The sequence below is a fragment of the Canis lupus genome, chromosome 12 (genome assembly GCF_003254725.2).
Source record: "Canis lupus dingo isolate Sandy chromosome 12, ASM325472v2, whole genome shotgun sequence".
NCBI lineage: Eukaryota > Metazoa > Chordata > Mammalia > Carnivora > Canidae > Canis > Canis lupus.
The window spans coordinates 62,830,510-62,842,707 of NC_064254.1; the positions used below are offsets into that span (position 1 = coordinate 62,830,510).

Below are 12,198 nucleotides of genomic sequence, written 5' to 3' on the forward strand. Positions count from 1 at the left end.
GCAGCTGCGGAGGTTTTGAATGTTACCACAACATAGACCTTCCCAGTCTTAGCGTTTCCTATAAATAACACAAAACCTTTTGTCTTTACAACAATTTTGTTTCACAGAAAGAAATCATATGGACTTTTAAACATTACAGCCAAAAAAAAAAAAAAAAAACCACAACCTCCACATAAAATAGGAATCAACCTGGGAAAATTTTATGAAAATACATGTATTGAGCATTTTATCTATATGTAAGCATTGTTTAATGGATCAACATAGGAAAAGAAACATCCCCAGCTGCGATCATTGCTTCTGATTTATTTATTCTGAAGCAAAGCAAAGAGGGTAAAAGGGTTTCAGTGAAGCAATTTCGTCTTTAGCTAAAACACTTTATAGAATGGAGAACCCATTGGATTAAGTCTGGCTACCGGAGGAAGGGGAAAGAAAAATGGCTCAATCACTTCTGCTGCCAGACAAGACCCAGATCACATGCCATAATTGGGCCCAGCATTATTAGTCTGGGAAAACTGAATAGCATGTGAATGAACTTTGGGCTCAAAGGATCATCCATCCCAATGAAATCTGTCACAGCCACACTATAAAGCTTATAGATCCAGATGATGATAGCCACTTAGATGTCACTACACCTTTGTGCTGCTCTTGCCATGTTTCATTTTAACGGAGAACCAGCATTTATATCTTTCAAAAAAGTAGGTTCATAATATGAGAGGAAACGAAAGCACAGATACTGTGTGAGTGTTTTACTCGATGCTACTACCATCGCATCAGCAACTTCTGAACCTTATGTTCAGAGCTTGGGGTGTCAGCAAGTTCTGATATTCAGCAATTATAATCCTCACTATTACCACCACCTACCTCCTCCACTTTAGAGTTCTAGTAATGAGTGTTTAAAATAGTTTATTCACAAATATGTCCCACTTTCAGAATGCACACCAGCTGATGTGGCATAGTAACGAGCATCTGAACTATTGACTCATATTCATAATCTGCTCATCCTGCAAGTCTTAGCTCAAGTCCCGATTCCTTAACGAAGCCTTCTTAATTCTTCTTGTGAAAGCATCCATGCATCAAATGTTTTTTTGAGCACTTGCTATGCGACAATCACGGTTGTCAGGAGCACAGAATATAAAAGTAAGGTCGTAGACGACAGTTCCCACCTATTTGCTGTTCCCACACCCTGTAAAAGGATTCTCCATCCCCTTAGCCCAGCCTATTCCTACGCTATCACAACTTGGCCATGTAATGTGGAATATGAGCAAAAGTGATGCATGCTCCTCGTGCACGGAAGTTTTAAGAGACACTGGGTCTTTCTCTTTGGTTCTCTTGTACTTTTTTCTCTGCCATGAGAATGCATGTCTAACCAGAACCTGCTGCTGCAGCAGAGACCTGGAAATGACACAGGCCAGAATCACAGCTGACATACAGTTGCTAGAGTCCACATATAAGGTGGGTGAGAAACAGAACTTGTCACTGAGATTTTCAGGATGTTTATTACACAGGATAACCTAGAGAAAACTAACATAGTAAAGCAAAACAGCCTGGGTTGCGATGTTTGAGGAGGTTACGATCTAGTAGAATGCCTATTACATGTATCAACTATGTCATTCAAATAATCATTTCCTGTGAAATGTCTTGTTTTCTAATAGTTTTCTGTGCACATGTCTGGCTTTGAACATAATAGGAGGACAAGTGCTCTATCTTCTACTTCACTGAATAATTGTGTGTCCTTTGAATAGTTAATAAACGATGTACAGAGTGATTTCCAGGAGCCACACTACTTTATTATCCTAGTTACATCTTTTTGTTCTTAGAATGACCTAAGAAACACAACAAGATAAGTTTTTCAAGAGAAGTTGAAAAAAAAAGTTAAATATTAGTGTTTTGGTAACACCCTCCCAAAACGATGATTTTCTTAAATGAATATTTTGGGCATAATGAAAAAAAAAGTCATTACATTTACAAAATAGCACAAACTATTTGTAAATCATTAGTATGTTCAAGGAAGTTGCCTGTGAATAATTAATTTTACAACTGGGCAAAGATATTTCCAAGTGACATCTGAATACCAATAGACAAAAGAAATAATGAAGTTCTATGATGAAAATGTTCTTATATCTAAATTGCCTGAATGATTTAAAATCTTTAAAAAACTCATTTGTCGGGGTGTCTGGATGGCATGGTTGGTTGAGCACCTGACTCTTGGTTTCAGCTCTGGTCGTGATCTCAGGGTCATGAGATGGAACCTCACGTGGGCTCTATGCTGAGTGTGGAGTCTGCATGAGACTCTCTCCCTCTCCTTCTGTCCCTCCCACCTGCACTCTTTCTGTCTCTCTCTCTCTCAAATAAATAAATAAATCTTTAAAAAAGGGTCATCTGTAGAGCAAAGTTCATAGTATTCACATATTTCACTTTCAGACATATGTAAACAAAATCAGAGAAATGATATTAAAGGGACTAAAGATGTTAGATGTTCATTCTCAAGTCTGAACAAAGCACTTCAAAACCTTTTTGGCTTTAAAATATCTTCCTTATTAATTAATTTTAGTAATTACCGGTCTTTTCTTGTACAAAAGATATGACAGATGCAAAATGTTGACACCCAGGAACACAGAGTTCCAGATCATGATATCCAAGGCACATCGGTAGAGAGTGGCCCAGACAATATAAAGGGTACAGCCTGTTGAATAACAAAGTCAACATGTTAGAGGTCTAGAATAGTGTCAGCATGTAGCTAAATAAATAATTTGTTATCCTCTCTATAAACAAACAAATGAGCACATTTTAGAAATACTTAAGCCAGGGGTACCTGGGTGGCTCAGTTGGTTAAGGGATGGACTCTTGATTTTGGCTCAGGTCATGATTTCAGGGTTCTGAGATCCAGAACTCCCCCACCCCCCACCCCCACCCCACCCTGGACCCCTTGGTTCCGCACTAGGCATGGAACTTGTTTGGGATTCTCTCTCTCTCTCTCTCTCCTTTTGCCCCTCCCCCTGCTTATGCATGCCCATGTTCCTGCTCTGTTTAAAAAAATAAATACCTAACCCAAACATCACATTAAGTTCCATTTTGTTTTTTGTCTTACTACCACAAAAGAAAAATGTGCTTTGTTGCAGAAAATTTATATAGAAAATATCTTTAAAGAGGAAAAAAACCCATAATTTTACTACATAAAAACCACTGTTGATATTTAATAAGTTCTCCATTTGCAAATTTTGTTTACTTACAATCTTGATGCATTTTTCCCTGATGGCAAACCTACAGTATATAAAAATTTAAAATCCACTCTTTTACTTATTTTACTTATTGTGGTAATTTCTGTTTTGTCAAAACTCTTCATATACATAGTTTTTAATGACTGTAACTGATTAAACTCTAATTTACCTAACCATTTTCTCAACAGATGAGATTTTTGGGGTATAATTTTTGATACATCATCAAAACATCTTTATATATTAAGAATTGATTTTTTTTTTTACTAGTTCCTTAGGGTGAGTTACCTAACAGTAAGTCAAGGAAATGAACTTTTCAGTTTTTCATGAGACTCAGGAACTGTTTCCCAAAGGTATATAAATATTTGCATTCCTACTAGTTGGGAATGCCACTATCAGGTTGTTAATAATACAAAATTTGAAAACTCTTAATTTGACACTGGAATTATGTTTCATTTTATTTTGCATTTCCATTATTGATGAACCTGAATATTTTCCCAAAATTTTTTAGCTATCTGATTTTTTCTTTCTTTTTTTTTTTAAGATTTTATTTATTTATTCATGAGAAACACTGAGAGAGAGGCAGAGAAATAGGCAGAGGGAGAAGCAGTCTCTCTGCAGGGAGTCAGATATGGGACTGGATCCCAGGATCACGACCTGAGCGAAAGGCAGATGCTCAACCATTGAGCCACCCAGGTGCCTTAAAATTTGAATTTTTCATCTGACGATTTTCCGTTCACCCGTGGAAATCTTCCTGCTTTTTCTTATCAATTCTCTTACTTTAGGAAAAATATCCCAGTTTCTTTTGACCCATTTATGGTGGGAGAGTCAATGTATATTTTTAATTTAAAATAAAATGTTCAGGGGATCCCTGGGTGGCTCAGCAGTTTAGTGCCTGCCTTTGGCCCACGGTGTGATCCTGGAGTCCAGGGATCGAGTCCCACGTCGGGCTCCCTGCCTGGAGCCTGCTTCTCCCTCTGCCTGTGTCTCTGCCTCTCTCTGTCTCTCATGAATAAATAAATATTAAAAAATAATAAAATAAAATATATTGTTCAATATGACACAAATATATCAACAACATGCATGCACAGAAAAGCTGACCTCCCACATTAAAAAGTTATCCATTTGCAATTTTTATTTCATCAGAATGATTTGCGGCATCTGAGTAGACCAAAATGTAGAACTTTGTAAGTTTTTAAATAATATTTCATAACAAGTCTTGTTGAATTTTAAAATATCATTAAAGAAGACAGGGAAACTAATGCTTTGACAGACTGAGAACATGAGGACCTGAATTATAGTCCTGGTTTGGCCACATTCTCTCCACCTTAATTTTGGATTAATCATTCAACTCCTCCAGGTTTCATCTTGGTTGGATTAGATATCTCCTTGGTCCATCCTACCTCTAAAACCGTGTTTTAAAAATTATAGTTAGCCAGGTGCCTGGGTGACTCGGTTAAGCGTCTGCCTTCAGCTCAGGTCATGATCTTAGGGTCCTGGGATCAAGTCCTGCACTGGGCTCCCTGTTCAGTGGGGAGTCTGCTTCTCCCTCTTCCTTTCCTTCTGTCCCTCCCTTGCTTCTGCCCACACTCGTGTGCTCTTTCTCTCTCACACACATAAATAAGTAAAATCTTTTAAAGCATTTAATTAGCATTTGCCTTTTTATAGGGTGTGGTTTTTTGTTTTTCATTAAAAACTGTAGTGCCTGCTGCAATCGCTACTTTACTCAGAGAGAACACAGCCACAGGAGTTGCACAAGCTACCTTCTAGCTTCCCTTCCAGGCTCTTCTTGTTTGATCCATCTACTTATCTAGCTATTTACCTATCTATCTACTTCTTCATTTATTTGGAGTATAGATGACACACAGTGTTACATTAGTTTCAGGTGTACAACATAGTGATTCGACAAATTTAGACCTTATGCTATGCTTACCACAAGTGTAGCTCCCATCTGTCACCATACATCGCTATGATGGTATCACTGACACTGTACCTCTTATTCCCACAACTTATTCATTCCATAACTGGAAGTGGGTCTCTCACGCCCAGACTTTCCTTGTAATTCTTCACGCATACCAGGCATAATGAGCTACTCTTCATTCTCCCTCAATATGCTGAATTTCCCTCTCTTCTGTGCCTTTTACCTGGATCCCATACACACGCACACTCAGAGGAATCCTGTTCATCTTCCACAAGCCAGCTCCAATGTCATCTCCTCAGTGTGACCTCGTTCCGCCTTCCTGCTGAGCCTATCACCCTCTCCATTTCTCCCTGGCACTGGGTGCATGCCTGCGTCACAGCGTCCAACTCCTCACACATGACTGTGCATCTGTTTCTCTCCAGCACTGCCCCCCCAAAAGTATCTTTTTCAAAGATGGACATTGCCTTCTTCAGTCTTTGCCTGACAAATTATAGGTGCCCCAAAATGCATCTGAATAGATAAATCACCAAGGAAACACACATAGAGAGTAATTTGTCAAGAATCACTGGCTAAAATAATAAATTCAATTGTGTCGGCATTCTGATGTGAATAAATTTAATCCACCTCATCAGGATTACTGGAGCCCTCAAAAAAAGTTTTACTCGAACCACTGTGTCTGGGAAATTGCTTTTGTTTCCAACTTACAGACCATAAGAAATGCCTATTCAAATCACAGTGGTTAAGACTGGTTAGTACTTACTATATGCCAGGCACTAATATAAGTCAAATATCACACATACATGGGTGCTCGCACACACACACACACGTACACACACACTCGTTTAATTCTTACAACAGCCCTAGGAGATGGCATTATTTTTACCCTTATTTGACATGGGAAAACGGAGTAGAAAGGTTCCATCACTTGCCCCAGTTACACAGTTAGCAAGGGGTGGAACCAGTATTTGAATTACACAGTCTGCTCCAAAGCCCACACTCCTACATACAGATGGATTTTTTGATATCTGGAAAGTCTAAACAACATAGAAAACACACATGGTCTTATGTAAAACAAATAAGGGAAAGACAGCATGTAAAGACCTGTGTGGCAAGTCACCTGATATATGTACTACTAGTTTGCTGACAAAGACCTATATTTTAGGTACGCTATAGACCTGACAAGGAATACCCGGAAGCCCCCAACACAAAGTCCATCTGATGCCAGTTATAGGGAGATTACATAAGTTTCAATTAGGTATCTTACCTATAGTTAACATTCCTCTAAGAAGTATCATATGAAGGTGAAGTGTAGTTGGAATAACCAACCCAATTGTGAAAAAAATATTTGCTACATGAAAAACTAAGTGATGTATCTCTCTCCAGTTTTCACATGTGGTCTCATTGGAAGGCACAGGTATGATACTTTCTAACTTAGGTGTAAAACCTATTGCAGGTGATTCTATCAAAGGGCTGGACTCGGTATAATTCATCTTGAAAATCCCTGTAAAAACAAAGAAACAAAAGGATAATCATAAAAATGGTAGCTGTATATTACTACCCCTATAGGTATTACATCAAAATTATTTCTGGGGCAGCTGGCGTGGCTCAGGGGTTCAAAGACTGCCTTCGGCCCAGGGTGTGATCCTAGAGACCCAGGATCGAGTCCCATGTTGGGCTCCCTGCATGGAGCCTGCCTCTCCCTCTGCCTGTGTCTCTGCCTCTCTCTCTCTCTCTCTCTCTCTCTGTGTCCCTCATGAATAAATAAAATCTTAAAAAAATATATTTCTGTGAGCTAAACATTGGTAGGTAGATTTTTCTGGTGCTTATGAATTAGACCCAGCTGTGAACCCTACCAGCCACATATTGAGTATCTATTACTTTATCTGTTAAACGATGATAGTAATACCTCATTTGACTTTCTAATGAAATATATAAAATATTTAGCAGAGTGCACAATTATTCACTGATATATGTATATCTGTATATAAACATGCTTGGTGGGGAAGAGAGGAATAAGGAATTAACCAATCTAAAAGAAAATCACCAACGTTCATAAACCACCATCACATTCCTACTATGACACTGAGTCCAAACACAGAAAAAATAACTGGAAAAACTGATTTTTTAAATTACTTTCAAAAAATTTAACCTTCTCATATTTACTATTTGAAGGCTTAGGATATTTAGAAGGCTCTATTCATACTGTCATTAAATCACTGTATCATACATATATACATTCCATATTATCATATATGCTTGTAATAAATACATTATCAATCATTTAGATATGCACTGAGAGATATAAAATGTACTCTTTTGTTTCATTGTCCAACTTAAATCTCTACTTTCTTTGCCATAAAAATTCTACAGGTAGCATGTTATGAATTAAAAAGTAGTAAACTCATGGTTTACATATATGTAGGAGAGGTAATGAATATACATTCAACTATTTAATATTAAAATCTGTAGCAAATACATTTCGAAGCATTTTGCACATGCTTACCTAAACCTTAACACAAAGTGGCACCATTTCCTAACTAAATTACCTATCCTTCATCTCTGGGACTTAAAAAACTCTATTATTAATGACACAGATTGGTTCCTGACAAAAACCATGTAGGTTTACAGATTGTATGAATTATTCTGTTTCAGAAAAGGAACTCCAAATAGGGACCAAAAATATCTTCAAATTTAACCTAATAATAAGTCTTTCCAAAATAAGGTCACACAATTGACCATACTCTCCCGTTCATTTTTTTTTCATCATATCAAAGTAAAGGTTTTAGGTAGAATAATTAGTACAGATTGGGAATTTTGAAAGGTTGTTATTAGGCAAATCTAAAAGAATTCCACGTCTCTAAAGATGATTTTTTAAAAAGTCCATGCATTACAAACTATGAATGAAATGATCAAGTCAAAGATCTCTTTATATAATTTTGATATAGTTCATAAATGTAAGACAAATAGTTGACTTAGATACTGATTTTATGCAAAAAGGAAAGAAGCTACATAAATTCAACTACTTTCCAAATGCTTGAATCAATAAAAATATAAGCCTATTGGGGTGAGAGGTATCATTATTTGAATAATTCTATTTATACAAAGGTTGCTTTCAAGGACCGGATGAGAATTAATCCCATAATTTCCGCAGGAGGGAGAATGATATTCAAGACCCTCTATCACTCATAAACTAGTGTCAACGTCAGCTTAGGCATTAGCATTGCCTAAACCGATAATAACTATATTTCTATGGCACTTTAGAATGTGCTTCCACTTCTATTGTCCTATTTCCTTTTTTTAACTATCCTGTGTTCTCTGTGAGGCAGAGGCAATGTCATACTCATCTATGTATACTCACGGCCTAGACTCTGTAGAGAATGCCAGGGGTGAAAGCCGTATGGAAGGAACACAAATATGACAAACATTTTTAGAAATCACTTTCAGTCTCCCCAAACCTTAGTAAAGACAGCAAAGAGCCCACTGTTCCTGGGACTAAGAAAGTCAGGTTCTATACTGAAAGCCCTGGGGAGTCACATAAGTCAAGGGAGGTCACTTCTGCTCCTTGGGTCTGCTTCTTCCTGGGAATGGAGGTGGCTGGACTAGATGGTCTTTGAAACCCTTCAAGTTCGAATAGCCTGAGGCTCTAATACATATTTACATAATAAGGTAGTTAATACATATTCCCCTTCATACCCACTCAATTACACCCATATCACCAACTAATTTACTCTAGCTCAAGTTTGGGCTTTAAAAAGTTCTTCAAGTGGCACTAAAGGTACCAACTTCTGCTCCAAGAGAAATGATAAGAAAACCATCACTTCCTGATGCAAGAACCGGAAGACATAGCAATAGGAATTTTTAAAAGGTGGGATTAGCCTACAATATATTTTGATGCAGCACACCTTATTAAAGATTTGGGTATTTAAATAAATGCCTACTTTACTTTCTAAATCTATTGTAGCTTGTAGAATAACATTGTATACTACATTCATCATATAATTTATTATTTATTCGTATACCTATTATTTATCTATGTGCATTTACCTCTACGTCAATTTTGAAATGTCAGTTACCTATTATCAATAATATCGACCGGATCTTACTAATTTCAGCTTCCTTTGATCACTTTTCATAGACTTAAAGTCGTTTACACTGAACTATCCTTATATAGTCCGGGGAGGAAGGCTGAACTGAAAAACTGGCACGCGTTCGGGTTCATTTTGACGGAATCCAGAGAAATCTACTTTCTCCTATTAGTTCTCCAGAGTCTAATTTCTTTAATCACGTGCTCTGGTGAAGTCCTGCTTCATCTCTGGGTTTTCCAAATAGGTGTCTGAAGGATTAAAGAGCTGCATGGTGAAACTAACGTTAACCCTTCATCAAACTACACACACACACACACACACACACACACACACAAAGGCGGCAATGAGGAAAAGTCCTGCTAGCTGACTTCATTCATTCTGGAAATCCAGCTGAGCCTGTGCCCCTCTGCGGAGTCGCCAAGAGTCTTTCCGCCGCACTTATTCCTGCTTCAACCCATTAGGTCTTTTTTTTATTTTTTCCTCCCAAGTAAGTTTTATGCCCAGTATGAGGCTTGAACTCACGGCCCTAAATCGAGATGCATGCACTATTGGCTGAGCCAGCTGGGTACCTATTCCTGCTTCAAAGCAAGCCGCTTCTGGGACGTGTCTGGCCAACAGCTTCCCCAGGCCTGGGAACCCAGGTGCGGGCGGGGCCTCCCAGGGGACCCGCTCGCCTCGGCCCGGGGGGGGGGGGGGGGGGGGCGTCAGTGTGCGCAGCTGCCCAGGCCCCGGGGCGGCCCCTCCGCGGAGACCCGAGGCCCCGGGGTGCAGCCGAGGGAAGCGCCGCGAGCTCCGGGCCCCGCGCGCACAGCCGACCCCGAGGCCCCGGCCGCGACCCCAGGCGGGGGGAGCCGGGCGCCTCCTCGGGCCGCGGGGGCAGGGCAGGGCAGGGCAGGGCAGGGCTCCCGGCGGCCGGGCGCGGGGGACCCGCAGCCGCCCGGGGCTCCCAGTCGCCGCGGGAGCCGCCCCCCAACTTTCGCTTCCCGAGTTAGCCCGGGGGCCCCAGGCTGCGCCCCCCGCTCCTTACCGGCTGGTCCCCGGCTCCGGGCCGGGCGGCGGCGGGCGGCGGCTCGACGGGCGCCCCGGGCACAGCCCCGGCCGATCGCGGCTCCCGAGCCTCCCTGGCCGGTGCCGGGTCCCCGCGCGGGCAGCGGCTTTGACTAAAATAGGCATCGCGACCCGGGCTGCCCGGGATCCGGCCGCAGCGCGCAGGCGCCCGCGCCCCGGCGCCCCCCGGCGGACGCAGCCCCGGGCCCTGGGCCGCTCCCCCCAGACACCCCCCCGACACCCCCCCGCGGACGGAGCCCCGGGCCCTGGGCCGCTCCCTGCTCCCCCCCCAGCCACCTCCCGACCCCCCCCCCCGCGGACGGAGCCCCGGGCCCTGGACCGCTCCCTGCTCCCCCCCAGCCACCCCCCGACCCCCCCCCCCCCGGCGGACGCAGCCCCGGGCCCTGGGCCGCTCCCCCCAGACACCCCCCCACACCCCGGCCGACGGAGCCCCGGGCCCTGGACCGCTCCCTGCTCCCCCCCAGCCACCCCCCGACCCCCCCCCCCCCCCGGCGGACGCAGCCCCGGGCCCTGGGCCGCTCCCCCCAGACACCCCCCCACACCCCGGCCGACGGAGCCCCGGGCCCTGGGCCGCTCCCTGCTCCCCCCCAGCCACTCCCCGACCCCCCCTCCGGCGGACGGAGCCCCGGGGCTCGGCCCGCTCCCCCCCCGCAGCCACCCCCCCGCCCCCGCGGACGGAGCCCCAAGCCTCGGCCCGCTCCCCCGCCCCCCCCCCGCCTCCCCCGTCCCCCCCCGCCCCGGGGCAGACGGAGCCCGGGGCCTCGGACCGCACCCCTCGCGTACTCCCCGCCCCCCGGCTCCCCCCTCCCCGCCCCCTCCCGCCTCCCCGCCCCCTCCCCCCCACCCCCGCTCCCCGCCGCGTCTGCACCGCAGTCACCAGTTCGAAACACCCGCGCGTTTCTTCCCCCGGCTCCCCTCTACGGGTCGAGTCTGTCCGGGTTTGGGCATCCGTGGGGGTGGGGGGTGGGGGGGGCATCTAGGACCTGCTCATCTCCTGGGGGGACCTCCAGCTGCAGGACCCCGGCGGGGAGAGCAGTCGGTGGACGCGGCACCCAGAATCCCACCCCCACCCCCACCCCCACCCCCCCAAGTCGAACGACCCGCTCGCCTCACTCCTTTCTGGGACAGTCGCTGGCGCCTCGGCCCCCGCGGGAAGGGCGGGGGGGGGGGGTAGCCGGGGGGGGAGGGGCGGGGGAGCGGCCGGGGGCAGGGGTGCGGGGGTGCGGCCGGGGGGGGGCAGGGGTGCGGGGATCGGCCCCTGGGCAGGGGTGCGGGGGTGCGGGGGTCGGGCGGGGGGGGGTGGGCCGCGCGGACCCACCTCAGCCGCGAGCCCGTGTGCTCTCCCGGGAGGCTCCTTGGCCGCCAGGTGCGTTCCCGCGGCGGGGCGGGCCCCTCACCGTAAGCGAAGCTCCAGCCGAATTTGCCAAGTGAATTCGGGAGACGTGGGCCCCGAGGTGGGAAAACGAGACGAAAGCGCGCGCCAATCAATCTTCACTGCTCATAGAGGACACCTATTTGGGGTAAGAAATGCAGGGCGCGAGAATGCAGAGTTGGCTGGGGGGGTGGGGGGGTGGGAGGTGGAGGACAAAAGTGGAAGAAGGTGAGATGGACATTGAGTTTCCACCCGGAACGTCCCCCTGTGGTATAGAATTTGTGCCGAATATTAGAGACGAGGTGGCGCGCGCGTGCAGACCTGATCTCAGCCTGACAAAGACAACAGGTACATTATAAGGTAAGTCCCTGGAAGTGCTCATGTGCGCCTGGAAGTGCACACTCAGCCAGACCTCACCTGGCACAGGCAGAGCAGCAGAGTTCTCAGAGCCTGGGCCTCGGGCGGGACAGGCTGGGTTTGAAACCGGCTCCCGCGCCCAGCGGGCTGAGCGCCCTTGGAAAGCTACTTAGCCTTTCT

At 45.4% G+C, this 12,198-nt stretch overlaps 1 protein-coding gene across 5 annotated transcripts in view; it reads right to left on the reverse strand.

Moving 5' to 3' along the window:
* BVES (blood vessel epicardial substance) overlaps window positions 1–11,795 on the reverse strand; it is a 38,337-nt gene extending 26,542 nt beyond the window's left edge. The window contains exons 1-3 of one of the 5 annotated variants that reach the window (XM_025444723.3): window positions 11,608–11,795; window positions 6,401–6,637; window positions 2,559–2,683 (exon numbers count right to left, since the gene is read on the reverse strand). In XM_025444723.3, coding sequence (XP_025300508.2) covers window positions 2,559–2,683; window positions 6,401–6,626 — 351 coding nt within the window. In that variant the 5' untranslated portion in view covers window positions 6,627–6,637; window positions 11,608–11,795. Of the gene's footprint in view, window positions 1–2,558; window positions 2,684–6,400; window positions 6,638–9,790; window positions 9,882–10,248; window positions 10,390–11,166; window positions 11,201–11,272; window positions 11,367–11,607 lie in introns of those variants that run through there. The other 4 variants (XM_025444724.3, XM_025444726.3, XM_025444722.3 and 1 more) reach the window with 4 other exon arrangements.
* Between the last annotated feature and the right edge of the window lie 403 nt (window positions 11,796–12,198).